This window comes from Pristis pectinata, chromosome 4 (genome assembly GCF_009764475.1).
Source record: "Pristis pectinata isolate sPriPec2 chromosome 4, sPriPec2.1.pri, whole genome shotgun sequence".
Taxonomy (NCBI): Eukaryota; Metazoa; Chordata; class Chondrichthyes; order Rhinopristiformes; family Pristidae; genus Pristis; species Pristis pectinata.
This window is the reverse complement of record NC_067408.1, coordinates 5,037,364-5,056,179: the sequence shown is the minus strand read 5'-3', so window position 1 is coordinate 5,056,179 and position 18,816 is coordinate 5,037,364. Positions and strand designations below refer to the sequence as shown.

Below are 18,816 nucleotides of genomic sequence, written 5' to 3'. Positions count from 1 at the left end.
TTGAGCGATCCAATACCAGAGGGCATGCATTTAAGGTGAGAGGGGGTAGGTTCAGAACAGATGTGAGGGGTACGTTGTTTTACTCAGAGAGTGGTGGATGCCTGCAATGTGTTGCCTGATAGGGTGGTGGAGGCAAATTCACTGGGGATTTTAAAGAGGGGCTTGGATGGGCACATGAATGAGGAAAATATGGGCATTCTGTAGGTAGGAGGGATTAGCTACGTCAGCACAACATTGTGGGCCGAAGGGCCCGTTCTGTGCTGCACTGTTCTATCATATTCCATTTTATACAGTGTATGAAATGGAATATAATTGGTCTAAGAATGGACAACCAAGGATTATGAAGTATTTGTTTTTCTTTTGACTTGTTAGTGAGGTCAAACCTAACACTTATGACAGGATTTAAAATAGTAATCCAAACTTCATGTAGCTTCCACAAAATAAGAGGATCTTTTAAATTTTCCATCTTGTTGTGAGCTACATTAGTTCCCGAGTGAAAATCAAAAACTGCAGATGCTGGAAATCCAAAAACAAAACCCGAGAATGCCGGAAACACTCAGCAGGTCAGGCAGCATCTGTGGGAGGCTTTCTGTAACCTGCTACTTTAACTCCTCATCCCACACACATCCTCGCCCATCAGCCTGTGGCTCCCTGTACCTCTCCAGCGAGACCCAACGTGAACTTGAGGAACAGCACCTCATTTTCTGACTCGGCAAGTTGCAGCTCTCCGGACCCAGTGTTGAACCCTAGAAGATGCCGGAGGCTGGAGCAACATGATTGGACGCAAGAGGTCACGTGATATCTCAATCCAACAAAAACATCCAATCAGAGCTCGACAAACCTGTTTGACCAAAAGACATAGCTCGGAAGACCTGTCAAGAGAGACATAAAAGGCTGCACAGGCTAGAATCTGGAGCAAAACACAAAATGCTGGAGGAACTCGGGTCAGGCAGGCTCATCAAAGAAAAGCACCTCATATTCCACCTTGACCACCCCTTTGCCTCCACAGACGCTGCCTGACCTGCTGAGTTTCTCCAGCAGCTTGTTTTTGTTTTGCATTGAATTCTACAAACTTCAGATAACTCAATGTCCTCAGTCTGGATCAGTTGTCTATCTGTAACACTAGCTCAGCTTGCTTCTCCCCCCTCCCTGCAAGTGGAGAACACGACCTGCCAGACTGATTGGACTTCCCCTGCTCTGCATTTTGCAACTCCTACATTCTTTTGTCTATGTTCTCCCTAACTACTCCCAGTCACTTATCGGCCAGGTAACCTTGTTTACAGGTATCCCCATGTATTACCCTATCAGAGATGTCCCACCCCATCCCTCCCTACAGCTTTGCAATCTTTTGTCTCCTTTTCAGTTCTGACGAAGGGTCTCTGACCCGAAAAGTTGACTGTGTTTTTCCCCTCCCATAGATGCAGCCTGACCTGCTGAGTATGTCCAGCATTTTCTAATTTTGTTTTACATTAGATTCCAAACTCTTATAAATTAACATCTCAAGGAATGAGCGATAATCTCACTGAAAAGTACTGCTGCTTTAACTGGCAGATGGAAATAAAACTGGGACACTTTCAACGTGGAGACCTCATCAGCCACCCTCCTGCAGAGGTCCCCGGCTTCTAACTCCCCCTCACTGAAGACAGTGGAGAACTCACACAGGCTGCAGATGACGTAGCCACCTGCACATCTCATGGAAGGTGTGAGATCACTCAGGAGTCAGTTGGAGCCACGAAGTCCTGACGTCTATCTGCCCCGTAAAGATCTGCTGTTGGATGCTCCTCATTTCTCTATTTAGCCATTGTTTGGATTGGGAGACTGGAGTGCAAGGCTTTACATGTTGCGTGAAGACTAAAATACAGAAGATTAGACTCACACAGCAAAACAACAGGGTCTTTGGTCCACAGTGACCGTGCCAATTCTGAGGGAGATGGACAGGTTAGTTACTGGGGTACTAGAGGGCACTACTGTGCAGTTCTGGTAACTACTGATAGGAGGGAGGTCATTAAGCTGGAAAAAGGTGCAGAAAAGGTTCACAAGGATCTTGCTGGGACTGGACGGTTTGAGTTATAGAGACTTGATAGGCTGGGACTGTTTACTCTGGAAACTGAGGGGTGACCTTATAGAGGTTTATAAAATCATGAGGGCATAAATAATTGAATGGTTGCAGTCCTTCCCCCACCCCACCACAAGGTAGGGGAGTCTAAAGGGCAGAGGTTTAAGGTGACAGGGAAAAGATTCAAAGGGGACCTGAGGGGCAGGTTTTCCACACAGAGGGTGGTGGGTATGAGGAACGAGCTGCCAGAGGAGGAGGTGGAGGCGGGGACAATTACAATGTTTAAAACGACACTTGGACAGGTACATGGGTAGGAAAGGTTCAGAGGGATATGGGCCAAATGCAGGAAAATGGACTAGCTCAAATAGGCAACTTGGTCAGTATGTATGAGTTGGGCCGAAAGGCCCATTTCCATGCTGTGTAACTCAATGACTCCTTGGAGAATCTACAACCAATGGGCACATCAGGACATGGAGTCAATCATTTAAGGCCTGAGAAGAGAAATTTGTCCAGCGGGTTTCAAATCTTTGAATTCTCGACCGCAAAGGGCTGTGAATGTCCAACGTCAAATGCATTTGTAATTAGGCCAACAAGTGTCAGGGAGGAGATGATGGGGCAGGAATGAGCTTGAGGTAGGCAAGACACTGTGAGGTGGATCAGCTACTCCTGCTCCTATTACAATAGTATGGTCATACTTCTAAATGCATCACTGTTTTCCAATAGGTGTCCTTAGATTAAAGTACAACGTTAAAATTCATTTGGTTACTAATTCTCACCAGGCATTTCTCCCAAGTTATTAAAATCATTTTACAGATTTACCACATGGGTTGGGTATTTCTGACTTGTTTCTCTAGCTTCCATGTAAAGTTGTAGCAGTAACTGTTTAAAAATACTTTAAACAAATTATAAAATACATATGTTTAAACAAGCAGGTGGCTTCTTAAAGAGAACACCACTCAGTCTGTCCCAAGATGTCAACTCTATATCCATACCTAGAAATCACCCACCAACTCTCCAGGAACTTACCAACAATAAACCCAGGATAGAAATCATAGCCAAATTAAAGAAAATAATGCCTATTTATTAAAAACAAACTTAATTAAACCACTTTTAGGGTGAGAAGAGGCCATCAAACCAATTAGGCAATGGAAGACATTATCTGATCTCCAGTTGCTTTCAGGTGTAAGGGTAGAGATGTGGGAGAACCAATAGCAAGAGACGTGGGAGGTGGGGAAAAGGGATGGTTGGACGCAAGAGGTCATGTGATCTCAATTCCACAAAAATATCCAATCAGAGCTCGACAAAGAGATAGCTAGGGAGACCTGTCAAAAGAGACGAAAGATTGAAGAGGCTGGAATCTGGAGCAAAAAACAAAATGCTGGAGGAACTCAGCAGGGCAGGCAGCATCTGCGGAGGGAAATGGAGGGTCGACATTTCGGGTCAAGATCCTGCATTAGGAGTTGCTCCCTTGTTCATTGAGATCTGATTAAAGATTCAGGATAGCTTATTTAATAATGGTCTCATGGATCAGACCAGATTCATGTAACGAGTGCATACTCCAAAATTTCAATGTTACCTTGAGAACAAGCCTTTTCCAAATCAAAAGGTTAACAAAAATTCTAATTGACAAAGCCCTTAGTGAATTCTTAAAAAAAAACTATCTAAAAACTGTAGTGTATTTCATTAGTGTTTTGAGTACAATGGATGTAGATTGAAAATATAAAAAAAGACATATTGAGTTATAAAATGCTCAAATGAATGCCATAGAGGACATTAAATCTTTAGCTTCTTGGCAGCAGGGGCTTGCAAATCAATCCTTGAGATATCTTTGTTCGCAGTGAAGGGTATCCTCTCAGTCACCTTCTTTCCAATGGTTTCGACCTGTTAGCAGAAAAAGAGAAGGACAAGTTTGCGGGAAGGTCCTATTACATTGAGGTGCACTTGAAACCTTTGTGGGACGTGTCTGTCATTGGCGAATCCAGCATTTACTGTGTATTCTTAACTGCACTTGGGACTTTTCTGATGGGCTATTTGTTAAATTTATTCCCCCCTCTCCTTCCTACCTCCCATACAACGTAGGTGAAGGCTATTCAGTCCACCGATTCCATGCTGGCTCACAGTGCGATTCCCTACTTCCTGCTGGTAGGGCAAGTAACTCATCTCCCAACTCCTCAAAGCCTATCCATATCCACAAGGCCCAAATCAGAACTTGCCAGGATGAGTGCAGCTTCAACGACACTGAAGGAGCTCGACACCACACAGGACATAGCAGCCCACTTGATAGGCTCCCCATCCACACCCATTCACTCACTCCACCACTGAGGCACAGGAGCAGCAGTGTGTACCATCTACAGGATGCACTGCAGCAACACCTCAGACAGCACCTTCCAAACCCACCACCTCTACCAGCTGGAAGGACAAGGGCAGCCAAGGCACATGCAACACTGCTCCCTAGAAGTTACCCTCCGAGCCACACACCGTCCCGACTTGGAAATATATCGCCGTTCCTTCACCGTCGCTGGGTCAAAAATCCCTCCCTAACTGCATTGTGAGTACATTCACACCTCAAGGACTGCAGCGGTCAAAGAAGGCAGCTCACCACCACATTCTCAAGGGCAACTAGGGATGGGCGATTAAATGCTGGCTCAGCCTGCGAAGCCCACATTCCTTGAACAAATAAAAAAAACCCTCACTGCCTCCATCCATCTCCCAGCCCCCTCCACCCACCACCCCACCCCCCACAAAGTTACCAACAGAACGAAAGCCATTGATCCCGGTGTTGAGACACATTGCTCTGCATTTCCCTTACCTGGAAACCAATGTGCTGGAGCTTCTCATGAAGACTATCCAATATGCGCCTACCATCAAAGATAAATGCTGGTTTCAGCATCGCCTTGTAGATCCTCTCATAGTCCAGCTCCTGAAAAGAGTTGAAGTACCAAGCTGAAATGTTACACTGCTTACACACGTGCCACAAATTACACGCGCTCTAAACATCCTGTACAAGGCCTCCTTATCCCAAATCTCACAAAGGATCTCAGACCTTAAAGGTTAAACAGCAACCCAAGCTCAATCCCGACCTCCGGTGCTGACTGTGTGGAGTTTGCACGCTTTCCCTGTGACTGCACGGGTTACCTCCGTGTGCTCCGGTTTCCACCCACACCCCAAAGACGTGTAGGTCGGTGGGTCAGTTGGCCGCTGTAACTTGCCCCTTGCAAACGGTAGCGTTGATGGGAATGTGGGGAGAATAAAAAGTTGGATTAATGTAGGATTAGTGTTGATGGTTGGCAGAGACTTGGTGGGCTGAAGGGCCTGGTTCCGTGCTCTCTCTCTCTGGGACAGCTTCTGTTATGTAGTGTGTGGAGTGCACTATTCCAGTGCAGCGTTAGTGGTAACTTTTGAAGTTGTGGGCACGCTATGTTGGTGCCGGAAGTGTGGCCACACTTGCGGGCTGCCCCCAGAACACCCTACACAAAAGATGCATTTCACTGTGTGTTTTGATGTACGTGTGACTAATAAAGATATCTATCTATCTATCTTTTCCCACTTCCTGAACAAAGACATTGACCTGAAATGTTAAAACTTCCCGTATTCTCCAGAACCTCTCCAACACTTGCGGTCCTTTGTGTTTGGAACCAGAAGAACAGCAACCACACCAGCAGCAATGCGAAGGTCCAAATGCAGGTTGGTGGGTTACCTGGCCTCTGTAGATTGCCCCTAGTGTAAGAGTGGTACGATCCAGGGGGAGCTGATGGGAATGTGGGGAGGGTGGGAATGAAATGAGATTAGGTAAATGGGTCCTGGATGGTTGGTGCAGACTTTGGAATTGGAAAATTATTAATTAATTATTGACTATTGGTTTATTATAGACTTGGTGGGCTTAGGGGCCTGTTTACATGCTGTAGGTCTCTGTGACTAACAACATACAGCTGGTAGCAGTTAACTCATCTAGCAACCCGGGTTCAATTCCGGCTGCTGTCTGTAAGGAGTTTGTACGTTCTCCCCGTGTCTGCGTGGGTTTCCTCCGGGTGCTCCAGTTTCCTCCCACATTCCAAAGACGTACGGGTTAGGAAGTTGTGGGCATGCTATGTTGGCGCCGGAAGCGTGGCGACACTTGTGGGCTGCCCCCAGAATATTCCATGTAAAAATTGATGCATTTCACTGTGTGTTTCGATGTACATGTGACTAATAAAGATATCTTATCTGATCATCCAGAGACCAGAGTTCAAATCCCCCCAATTCCAGCTGTGGAATTTCAGAACAGTAACGGCCATGGAGCCACTGGACTGTTGTAACGACTCATTCGGTCCACTCATGCCTACAGAGCAGCAGAATCTGCCATCCTTACCCAGTCTGGCCTGGCACGCCACTCTGGACAGGGGCAATCAGGGATGAGCAATAAATGCTGACTCTGGCTCGGCCGGTGACGCTCAGATGGATAAGAAATAAACACAGTGCTGGAAATCCTCAGGTCTGCAAACAGCATCTGGCGAGAGAGAACTGGAACTGGCAGGGCCCTGGGCAGTGTTACCGAACAGCAAGACCTTGGGGGGCAAGTACATAGTTCCTCGAAAGTGGCAACACAGACAAAGTTGCACCTTATTGTCTGCCTGCACTGCACTTTCTCTGTAACACTTCATTCTGCATTCAGTTATCGTTTTCCCTTGTACTACCTCAATGCACTGTATAATGGATTGATCTGTGTGAACGGCATGCAAGACAAGTTTTTCACTGTAGCTCGGTACAAGTGACAATACTAAACCAATTCCAATTCCAATTCCAAGAAGGCGTATGGCATATTTGCCTTCATCAGCCAAAGCACTGAGTATAGGAGTTGGGATGTCATGCTAAAGTTGCACAAATACTTGGCTAGGCCGCAATATCGTGTACGTTTCTGGTCGCCAAGCTATAGGAAGGATGTCATGAAGGTGCAAACGGTGTGGAAAAGATTCACGAGGACGTTACCGGGACTGGAGGGCTTGAGTTATAAGGAGAGGCTGGGACTGTTTTCCCTGGAGTGAAGGAGGCTGACGGGTGACCTTACAGAGATTTCTAAAATCATGAGGAACATATAGGGTAGATAGTCACAGTACTTTTCTCCAGCATCAGAGAGTCTAAAACTAGAGGCACAGGTGTAAGGGGGGCAGGCACGGTAGTGTAGCGGTTAGTGTAACGCCATTACAGCACCAGTGACCCAGGTTCAATTCCGGCCGCTGTCTGTAAGGAGTTTGTACGTTCTCCCCGTGTCTGCGTGGGTTTCCTCCGGGTGCCCTGGTTTCCTCCCACATTCCAAAGACGTACGGGTTAGGAAGTTGTGGGCGTGCTACGTTGGCGCCAGAAGCGTGGCGACACTTGCGGGCTGCCCCCAGAACACCCTATACAAAAGATGCATTTCACTGTGTGTTTCGAGGTATGTGTGACTAATAAAGAAATCTTAAAAGGTGAGTAGTGAAAGAGTTAAAAGGGGATTTGAGAGCAAAGGTTTAAAGGGGACCTTAAGGGCACCTTTTCCACACAGAGGGCGGTGGGTATATGTAACAACCTGCCAGAGGTGGTGGTAGAGGTGGGTACAATTACAGCATTTGAGACACTTTGACAGGATAGGAAAGGTTTAGAGGGATATGGGCCAAACACAGGCAATTGGGACTAGCATAGATAAGCATCTTGTCAGCACGGATGAGTTGGGCTGAAGGGCCTGTTTCCGTGCTGAGTGACTCTATGAATTGGAATTAGTTTATTATTGTCACTTGTACCAAGGTGCAGGAAAAAACTTGCCTTGCATACCATTCATACAGACCAATTCATTACAGAGTGCATTGAGGTAGTACAGGGTAAAACCAAAGAAATCTAGAGTTACCGTTTCAGGTCACTAACTCCTCAGAGTGCTACCTGGACTGTTAAATAATTCCAGTATCTGCTTATGAATTGCTTCCAATACCTTGAACATATCCCATTCCGTACAGATGACAATGGCATGGGCGTTCTTGCACGCCTCATAGGGGTCCAATGAGACAGTCACCAGCCGAGACACTACGAGAAAAAACACACTTGCAGTAAGAGTGAGCATTTCATGATGTCTGGACGTTACAGTTCAGTACGTCGCAGCCCACAGGTACTTTGGAAATGTAGTCAACGTCACAATTCAGCACAACGGCCATTTGAAGCACAGTGGGATCCCAGAAACAGCAGTGGGATAAATTCTTTTGGAAGGAATAAATATCAGCCAGAATACTGGAATAAGATCTTCCAAAGTGCCATGAAATCTTTTACATCCAATGTAGAAAACAACACACGTCTCAGGTTGAGCTTTAGGGAAGGAATTCCAGAACTTAGGGCTTTGGAAGTGACGTAGCGACTGAATAATACAGCACAGAAGGAGGCCATTCAGCCCAGTGCCTGTACCTAGCTTTTTGAACGAGCTCTCCCATAAATCCCACGCTCCCTGCTCTCTCCCCATTTCCTTGGAATGTTTCTCCTTTCCAGGAATGTGTCCAATTCCTTCCAATAGGTTTCTCTTCCTGTGGAGGGATGATCGATCACCCCAGGTGATTGACCGTAGGGAAAAGCAACATTCGGCTCAATTCGATCAAGGCTGATCCAACTTTCCTCAGTTTCACTTTCCTGTCCTATCCCCATGACCCCCGATTCCCTTACTCATTAAAAACCCATCGTGGCTTTGAATATTTTCCCAGATTCAGCCTGCACACCATTCTGTGGTAAGGCACTCCAAGAACTCACAACCTTTTGAGAGAAGAAATTCTTCCTCACTGCAGTCTTAAATGGACACCCCTCATTCTGAGGCTGAGCCCACTGGTGCTGCATTTTTCCTGTCAAGCTGCCAAGCCCATAAGAAATGATACGTTTCAATACAATTGCCTCTCATTCTTCCAAACTCCAATGAGCACAAACCCACTCTGTTCAAGCTTTATAAAACAATCCCACCATTCCTAGCATCATCCCAGTTAACTGTCTCCAAACTGTTTCCAATAAAAATGCATCTTCCTTTAATTAAGGGGACCTAAACTGTTTACAGGCACGGTGGCGTGGCGGTTAGCGTAACACTATTACAACGCCAGCGACCCGGGTTCAATTCTGGCCGCTGTCTGTAAGGAGTTTGTACATTCTCCCAGTGTCTGCGTGGGTTTCCTCCGGGTGCTCCGGTTTCCTCCCACATTCCAAAGACGTACGGGTTAGGAAGTTGTGGGCATACTATGTTGGCACCGGAAGCGTGGTGACACTTGCAGGCTGTCCCCAGAACACTCTATGCAAAAGATGCATTTCACTGTGTGTTTCGATGTACATGTGACTAATAAAGAAATCTTATCTTATTAATATATTATAAACAGCTGTGGAACTCCACAGGTTACACTTTATCCCTTCTTTCTGCTGGTAGGACAATCCTCTACACATGCTAATATCATGAAGTATATAATAGAAGTGGGAGCCATATAAAGAGGTGAGTGTCAGGACCCAGCTCTTTTCCAGGTAGCAAGGGCCATGACTTGGAGCGAGAAGCGGGACTCTCAGTCTCTAGTGCCCAGCAAAAGTAGTGACAATGGATCCAGTGTCAGTGGTGTGTTCTTCCTGCCAGATGTGGGAGATCTGGGAGATCTCAAGTCTCCCCGTTCACTACATCTGCACGAGGTGCATCCAGCTGCAGCTCCTTACAGACCGTGTTAGGGAACTAGAGCTGCAGCTCCTGACCTTCAGCTGCTATGGGAGAACGAGGAGCTCATAGATAAGAGCTACAAGGACACAGTCACTCCGAAGCTGCAGAAGGCAGGTAGCTGTGTGACTGTTGGGAGAAGGAAGGAGAATAGGCAGGTAGTGCAGAGTACCCCTGTGGCCGTTCCCCTCGATAACAGGTATACCACTTTGGATACTATTGGGGGAGTGGGGGACCTACCAGGGAAAAGCTGCAGCGGTCAGGTCACTGGCACTGAATCTGGCTCTGTGGCTCAGAAGGGAAGGGGGGAGAAGAGGAGAGCGGTAGTGATAGGGGGCTCCATAGTTAGGGGAGCAGACAGGAGATTCTGTGGCCGTGGAAGAGACTCCCGGATGGTATGTTGCCTCCCGGGTGCCAGGGTCAGGGGCGTCTCAGATCGGGTCCACAGCATTCTGAAGGGGGAGGGCGAGCAGCCAGAAGTCGTGGTACACATTGGTACCAACAAAGTAGGTAGGAAAAAGGATGAGGTCCTGAAAAGTGAATATGGGGAACTAGGTAGGAAGCAGAAAAGAAGGACCTCAAGGGTAGTAATCTCTGGATTGATGCCTGTGCCACGTGCCAGTGAGGGTAAGAATAGGTTGCTTTGGTGGATGAAGTTGTGGCTGAGAAATTGGTGCATGGGGTTAGCACAACATGGTGGGCCAAAGGGCCTGTACTGTGCTGTAATGTTCAACGTTCTATGTACCTAGTATCCAATTGCCTTTGAGCTAAGTCGGTTTCTGGGTTGCTTCAGAAGCCAGTCCATGTATCAACTATGTGGCGAGGTTGGAGTCACATAAAGGAAAGGTGAAGCTAGAGAGGGTGCAGAAAAGGATACACAAGAGGTACTGCAGTTGTTTGAAATCTGCAGCAACGCACACAAAATGCTGGAGGAACTCAGCGGGTCAGGCAGCATCTACAGAGGGAAAGACACAGCCGAGATTTCGGGTTGAGACACTTCATCGGAACTGGAAAGGAAGAGGGCAGAAGCCAGAATAAAATGGTAGGGGGGAGGGGCAGGAGCACGAGCTGGCAGGTGATAGGTGGGTCCAGGTGAGAGAGGAAAGGTGGGTGGGTGGGGGGGGGTAAAAAGAAATAATGTGAGAAGCTGGGAGGTTATAGGTACAAGAGGCAAAGGGCTGAAGAAGAAGGAATCTGATGGGGAGGGGCAATACTTTTATTCTGGCTTCTGCCCTCTTCCTTTCCAGTCCTGATGGAGGGTCTCAGCCCGAAACGTCGACTGTTCATTTCCCTCGATGGATGCTGCCTGACCCGCTGAGTTCCTCCAGGATTTTGTGTAAGATTCACAAGGATGTTGCTGTGACTTTAAGGCTACACGGAGAGATTAGATAGGCTGGGGCTTTTCTTTCCCCCTGGCGTGTAGGAAGCTGAGGGGTGACCTTATGGAGGTTTATGAAATTATGAGGGGCATAGAGTGGGTAGATAGTCAGTCTTTCCTAGGATAGAGGAGACTAAAACTAGAGGACATAGATTTAAGGAGGAAGATCTAAAGAGGCATTTTCTTCACTCGGAGGGTGGTGGGTATGTGGAACGAGCTGCCAGAGGAGGCGGTAGAGGCAGGTACAATTAAAATATTTAAAAAAACATTTGAAATGGTACGGGAATAGGAAAGGTTAAGGAGGATATGGGCTAAACACAGGCAAATGGAATGCTTAGATAGTAATCTTGGTCAGCATGGATGAGTTGGGCTGAAGGGCCCATTTCTGTGCTGTATAACTCCATAAATCTATGGATCTTGAACTCCAACCTTGCAAAGGAACCTTTTGTGAGCAATTTGTCACAAAACTTTTGAAAATCCAAATATATTACATCTACTGGTTCCCCTCTATCCACCCTAACTGATGCAAGTATGATTTCCCCTTCATGAACCATGCTGACTCTACCTGATCAGATTATGTCTTTCAAAATATCCTATTAATAATCGATAATGATATTTTTCCAAAAATATTAATTGGACTAACCAGGATATTTTTTACCCACTTTCTGCTTCCCACACTTGTTGAACCAGGGTACCACCACATTGGCAGTTTTCCAATCCTTCAGTGTTTCTGCAAAATCAAACGATTCTTGGAAGATTACAACCACTGCATCCACTCTCTTTGTAACCACTCATTTTTGGATCTTGGAACATCAGCTGTTAGCCCCATTAGTTTCCTAATGCCATCATTCTAGTGATGGTAATAGTACTTCAATCTTTGGTATTAAATGGGATTATGGTAGTATCTTCTACCATAAAAATAATACAAATAGGTCTAACTCCTCTGTCATTTCTTTGTTCCCCGTAACTATTTTTCCCAGCCTCATTCTCTAAGGGGTCTCTCTTCACTTCAGCCTCTCTCTTCCTATTTATGTAGTCAAAGATTTTTTATATTTGCCCTCAGTTTATTTTCATCTTGATTTTTGTTAGACCACCTTTGTTGGATTTTGAATTCCCCCCAATCTTTGGCCTTAGCACTACTTTTCACCTGCATGTTTTCCTTTTCAACCGTCACCCTCCTTAATCCTACTTTGTGGAGGGATCTTTTACTCTGATAGAAAAAAAGGGGGTGATGTGGGAGTGACAGATCTTGGAGCAGGATAAAATGTCGGCACAACATTGTGGGCTGAAGGGCCTGTACTGTGCCGTCGTGTTCTATGAATTAAAAAAAAACTGGTAAAAGTAGAGCAGCAAGAAGTTTAACTTATCCAAAATAACACAGGCTTTTCTACATGAATGAACCTTGCTGATCCTTTGCTCCGTCAGTCAATAACCCTTGATCCTCAACAACGGAACACTAGAGAGCACCTCACACACCACCATGGACTTGTCTCTGATTGTGTTTGTTCCTTTGCACTAATGTCTTTCTTTGTCTCTTCAGTCTTTTATAGTTTATATTCTGTGTGTTGTCTGTCCTACGTGCCTGTGATGCTGCTGCAAGTTTTTCATTGTACCTGTACCTTACCGTACTCATGCACATGACAATTAACTCCACTTGAATTTGATTTCCCTGTCGCCAGGACTACATACCTCTGTCAGGATCATCGTCGCAAATACTGGTATGACTCAGGTCTTGAATAATTTGTTCCTTCTTCACTTTCGGGTCAAAGATGTGCAGCCTGGCTCCTTCATCCAGGAGGTACTTGGATATGTAAATACTGGAAGACTCCCTAAAACACACAAAGCAAACTATAATTCAGGAGGTTAGATGGTTTAGAATTACAGGAGTGTGTTGGCTGCAGAAACACAGGAACCTATTTGGCTCATTGCCCGAGGCAGCACTTAGTCGTAGACTACAACACAGTACAATAGAGGCCCTTTGGCCCACGGTGTTGTGCTGAACTAATTCAATTAGTAATCAAATGCCCAACTAAACTAATACCTTCTGCTTACACAATGTCCACATCCTTCCATTTCCTGCACATTCATGTGCCTGTCTAAGAGTCTCTTGAACACCTCTATCATATCTGCCTCCACCACCCCCCCTGGCAGTGCATTGCAGGCACCCACCACTCTCTGTGTAAAATACTTGCCCTGCACAACTCCTTTGAATTTACCCCCTCTCACATTAAATGCATGCCCTCCAGTATTAGACATTTCAACCCTGGGAAAAAGATACTGGCTGTCTACTCTGTCTATGCCTCTCATCTTATAAACCTCTTATCAGGACTCCCCTCAGCCTCTGCTGCTCCAGAGAAACCAACCCAAGTTTGTCCAACCTCTCCTTATAGCACCTGCCCTCTAATCCAGGCAGCATCCTGATGAACCTCTTCTGCACCCTCTCCAAAGCCTCCTCATCCTTCCTATAATGGGGTGACCAGAACTGAATGCAATACTCCAGGTGCGGCCTAACTAGAGTTTTATAAAGCTGCAACATAACTTCCCAACTCTTGAACTCAATTCTTCGACTAATAAAGGCAGGCAAGCCTTCTTTACCACCCTATCAACCTGAGTAGCCACTTTCAGGGAGCTATGGACATGGACCCCAAGATCCCTCTGCACATCAGCACTGTTAACAGTCCTGCCGTTAACAATGTACTGTCCCTTTACATTTGATCTCCCAAAGTGCAACACCTCACATCTGGCCAGGTTAAACACCATCTGCCATTTCTCCACCTTATCTGCAACTGATTTATATCTGAACTGATCTACATCTATTATGTGAACACAGCTCAGCACATCATGAAAACCAGCCTCCCCTCCATGGACTCTGTCTACACTTCTCGCTGCCTTGGAAAAGCAGCCAACATAATCAAAGACCCCACCCACCTGGGTCATTCTCTCTTCTCTCCTCTTCCATCGGGTAGAAGATACAGGAGCCTGAGGGCACGTACCACCAGACTTAGGGACAGCTTCTACCCCACTGTGATAAGACTATTGAACGGTTCCCTTATACGATAAGATGGACTGTGACCTCACGGTCTACCTTGTTGTGACCTTGCACCTTATTACACTGCACTTCCTCTGTAGCTGTGACACTTTACTCTGTACTGTTATTGTTTTTACCTGTACTACCTCAATGCACTCTGTACTAACCCAATGTAACCGCACTGTGTAATGAATTGACCTGTACGATCTGTACGCAAGACAAGTTTTTCCACTGTACCTCGGTACAAGTGACAATAATAAACCAATACCAATATCCCGCTGTTACAAAACTATTGAATGGTTCCTAGTAAGATAAGATGGATGCTGCTCACTTGCGGAGTTCTTCCAACAGATCGGTTGTGGCTCTTGACCTCACAATCTACCTCGTTATGACCTTGCACCTTATTGACTGCCTGCACCGTACTTTCTCTGTAACTGTAACTCTTTATTCTGCATTCTGTAATCGCTTTTCCCTTGCATTACCTCCATGTACTGATGTGGTGAAGTGATCTGTATGGACGGCATGCAAAACAAAGTTTCTCACTGTGCCTCCGTACATGCGACAACAATAAACCAATTACCAAGTGTGCCTTGTACAATTGCAACCTAACATCTCCTTGAGAAAGCTCTCCACTTAACTGCCCTGCTTTTTGCTTTCCCCATTATCTTGCATTTGCAACACCTCCATTTGCCTTTTGAAACTTCCTGCCGAATCTACTGCCAACTCCATTTAAGATACAAGGTGTAAAAGAGCCAAACATTTCTCATATTCTCGTTCTTATTTCTTAACTAGTCACCTTATACTGGTAATAAATGCTGGAAAACTCAGCAAAAACCAGGCAGCATCTGTGGGAGAGAGAATTTCAAAAGGTGGAAAGAGAAGACTACGGGAAAGCGAGAGGTTTAACTTAGGGTGGGGAAGGATGGATAGGGCAAAGAAAATATCGCTGATGGGGTGGGGCCAGGCTTGCCGTGGTGATAAGCTGCCGATGAAGCCATCTGGTCGATAGGATAATGAGGGTCTTTTGAAAGAGAAAACTGACAAAGCGACGTCAACATTGAAATGCAGGTCAGAGCTGTAAAAAAATACTCAACAAACAAGTGTCATTGGAAAGAGAAATGTTAAGCCGATATTACAGATAGAGGCACAGAGATGTACAGCACAGAAACAGGCCCTTCACACCACCATATCCATGCTGACATTTTTTGCCTTTCTACACTAATCCCATCTGCCTACATTAGGACCATATCCTACACCTTGGCTATTTAAATCCCTGTCTAAATGCCTCTGATTGTATCTAATTCCCCCACCTCCTCTGGCAGCACGTTCCAGATATCAACCACTGTCTGTATAGAAACTCTCAGATCCCCTTTAAAACTCCCTCCTCTCATCTTAAACCTGTGCTCTTCTACCTTTTGATACCCCTGCCACGGGTACCTACAGTAGGACCAACCAATTCTGATAAAAACAGAGAAGGAACATTACCCGAAATTGTTCAATTTGATATCATCTCAATGTGCCCAGAAGGAAGGTAACATTGGGCCTCAATGCAACAGTGCAAGAAGCCATATTACTCTGCTTCCCTTCCCACAGATGCTGTCTGACCTGCTGAGTGTTACCAGCATTTTCCGTTTTTAGATTTCCAGCATCTGCAGTCTGTTGATTTTCATTTATGTTACACTGGTATCGATCCAGCTTTTGCTCGATCACTCCGTGAGACACTCCTATAATTTTGAACACCTCGAACGAGCTTTATAACCAGAGCACTCCCAATGTTTTCAGTTCCCTAGTTTGTTGGTGAACTTTTATCTCTCATTTGCCTTCTAAATGATGGATTGAACACTTTATATGTTTCTTTCATTGTTCTAATAAAAATACTCCCACAAAATGTTCGACACGGGAGAAGACAGAAATCCATGGGATATTCCTGTCAATGCAATCCATCCTTGGCTGAACACACTGCACTGAACGCAGCTTCCGAAATTAAATTCTGTTCACTAGACAGCAATGCACTGCTGCAATGCACTTCCGGAAAGGGGGCGGTGTACATGCACCTGTCTACGTCAATGGTTCTGAGGTCGAGAGGGTTGACAGCTTCAAGTTCCTAGGAGTGGCATCACCAATAGCCTGTCCTGGTCCAACCACGTAGATGCCACGGCCAAGAAAGCTCACCAGTGCCTCTTCTTCCTCAGGAGGCTAAAGAAATTTGGCATGTTCCCCTTGACACTCACCAACTTTTATTGATGCACCATAGAAAGCATCCTATCCAGATGCATCATGGCTTGGTATGGCAACTGCTCTGCCCAGGACCACAAGAAACTGCAGAGAGTCGTGGACACAGCTCAGCGCGTCACGGAAAGCAGCCTCCCCTCCATGGACTCTGTCTACACTTCTCGCTGCCTTGGAAAAGCAGCCAACATAATCAAAGACCCCACCCACCTGGGACATTCTCTCTTCTCCCATCTCCCCTCAGGCAGAAGATACAGGAGCCTGAGGGCATATACCACCAGGTTCAAGGACAGCTTCTATCCCACTGTGATAAGACTATTGAACAGTTCCCTTATACGATAACATGGACTACCTTGTTATCTACCTTGTTATGACCTTGCACCTTATTGTCTACCTGCAATGCACTTCCTCTATAGCTGTGACACTTTATTCTGTATTCTGGTATTGTGTTTACCCGGTACTGCCTCAGTGTACTGTGTAATGAATTGACCTGTACGATCGGTATGCAAGACCAAGTTTTTCACTGTACCTTGGTACAAGTGACAATAATAAACCAATACCAATACCAATTATAGAGCCACTTACTGAAGGCAACTGAAGTCAAATTTTCTGTCTCTCGTTCCGTTTCTCAGAACATAGAACAGTACAGCACAGGAATAGGCCCTTTGGCCCACGATGTCTGTGCCAAATACAATGCCAAATTAAACTAAGTCTCTTCTGCCTGCACATGATCCATATCCCTCCATTCCCTGCATATTCATGTGTCTATCTAACAGCCTTTTAAACACCTCTACCACATCTGCTTCCACCACTACTTCTGGCAGCACATTCCAGGCACCCACCACTGTGTAAATAAACTTGCCCCACACATCTCCTTTAAACTTTCCCCCTCTCACCTTAAATACATGGCCTCCAGTGTTAAACATTTCAACCCTGGGAAAAAATTGTGACTACCATATCTATGCTCCTCATAATTTTATAAACTTTCAGGTCTCCCCTGAGCCTCTGTCCCTCCAGAGAAAACAACCCAAGTTTGTCCAACTTCTCTAAGCTCATACCCTCTAATCTAGGCAGCGTCCTGGTAACACAAGAGATTCTGCAGATGCTGGAATCTGGAGCAACACAGAAAAAATGCCGGAGGAACTCAGCAGGTCAGGCGGCATCCATGGAGGGAAATAAACATTCGACGTTTCGGGTCAAGACCCTTCATCAGGGCTGGAAAGGAAGAGGGCAGAAACCAGAATAAAATGGTAGGGGTAGGGGGAGGGGGAGGAGCACATGCAGGCAGGTGATAGGCGAGTCCAGGTGAGAGGGGGGAAGATCGGTGGCATCCTGGTAAACCTCCTCTCCAGCCTTTCCAAAGTCTCCACATCCTTCCTGTAATGGGGCAACCAGAACTGCTCATAATACTCCATGTGTGGCCAAACCAAAGTTTTATACAGCTGCAAAATGACTTCCTGACTCTTATATTCAATGCCCAATGAAGGCAAGCATGCCGTATGCCTTCTTTACCACCCTATCAACTTGCGTCGCCATTCTCAGGCTATGGACTTGGGCACTGAGAACCCTACGCATGTCAGTGCTGTTAAAGGTCCAGCCATTGACTGTATACTTTCCCCTTACGTTTGACCTCCCAAACTGTATAGACTTCCTCAAATTCTTTTTCCTTAAGAATAGACAAGGAATTCTGGAGATGCTGTAAGTCTGAAATGGAAACAGAAAATACTGGAAATATTCAGCAGGGCCAGGTAGTATCCATGGAGATAGAAAGAGAGAAGTCTTCATGGAGCCATGCAATCATACAGCACGGAAACAGCCCCGTCGGCCCAATATGTCCACACCAATCATCAACTACCTAGCTATACTAATCCCACTTGGTCTGTAGCCTTCTCTGCCTTATGACCTAAGTACTTGTCTTGATACATCTCCATCTCTACCACCCCTTCAGTCACTGGGTTCCAAATTCCAACCATCCTTGGGATGAAAAGTTCTTCCTCAGATCCCCTCTCCATCTCTTGTCCCTTACCATAAACCAATACTCATTAGTATTAGACACCTCTGCTGTGGGCAAAAATTTCCTTCTACCTATCCTATTTATGGTACAGTGTTGAACACACAAACGGCAGGTAGGGACACTGCAGTGATTGACCGAGCCATACCTTGTGTCTCCAGTGTCTTTCTTGAAGGCAAATCCCAACAACCCGATCTTCTTATCAGTAACAGTGTTGAAAAGGCAGCCAATTACCCGAGCAGCAAACCTCCTCCGCTGGTAATCATTGATCTCGATCACCTGGCAGCATAAATAGCACAAAGATAAGATTTCTTTATTAGTCACACATACATCGAAACACTCAGTGAAATGCATCTTTTTGGTAGTGTTCTGGGGGCAGCCCGCAAGTGTCGCCACACTTCCGGCACCAACATAGCATGCCCACAACTTCCGAACCCATACGTCTTTG

General features: G+C 45.9%; 1 protein-coding gene across 2 annotated transcripts in view; it reads right to left on the bottom strand.

The window, feature by feature from the left end:
* Positions 1 to 1,341: 1,341 nt before the first annotated feature.
* The window catches only part of LOC127569405 (UDP-glucose 6-dehydrogenase-like), a 56,005-nt gene continuing 38,530 nt past the window's right edge, over positions 1,342 to 18,816 (bottom strand). For both annotated transcript variants that reach the window (XM_052014018.1, XM_052014019.1), the window contains exons 9-13: positions 18,517 to 18,647; positions 12,790 to 12,929; positions 7,995 to 8,086; positions 4,866 to 4,976; positions 1,342 to 3,937 (exon numbers count right to left, since the gene is read on the bottom strand). In XM_052014018.1, coding sequence (XP_051869978.1) covers positions 3,830 to 3,937; positions 4,866 to 4,976; positions 7,995 to 8,086; positions 12,790 to 12,929; positions 18,517 to 18,647 — 582 coding nt within the window. In that variant the 3' untranslated portion in view covers positions 1,342 to 3,829. The remainder of the gene's footprint in view (positions 3,938 to 4,865; positions 4,977 to 7,994; positions 8,087 to 12,789; positions 12,930 to 18,516; positions 18,648 to 18,816) is intronic.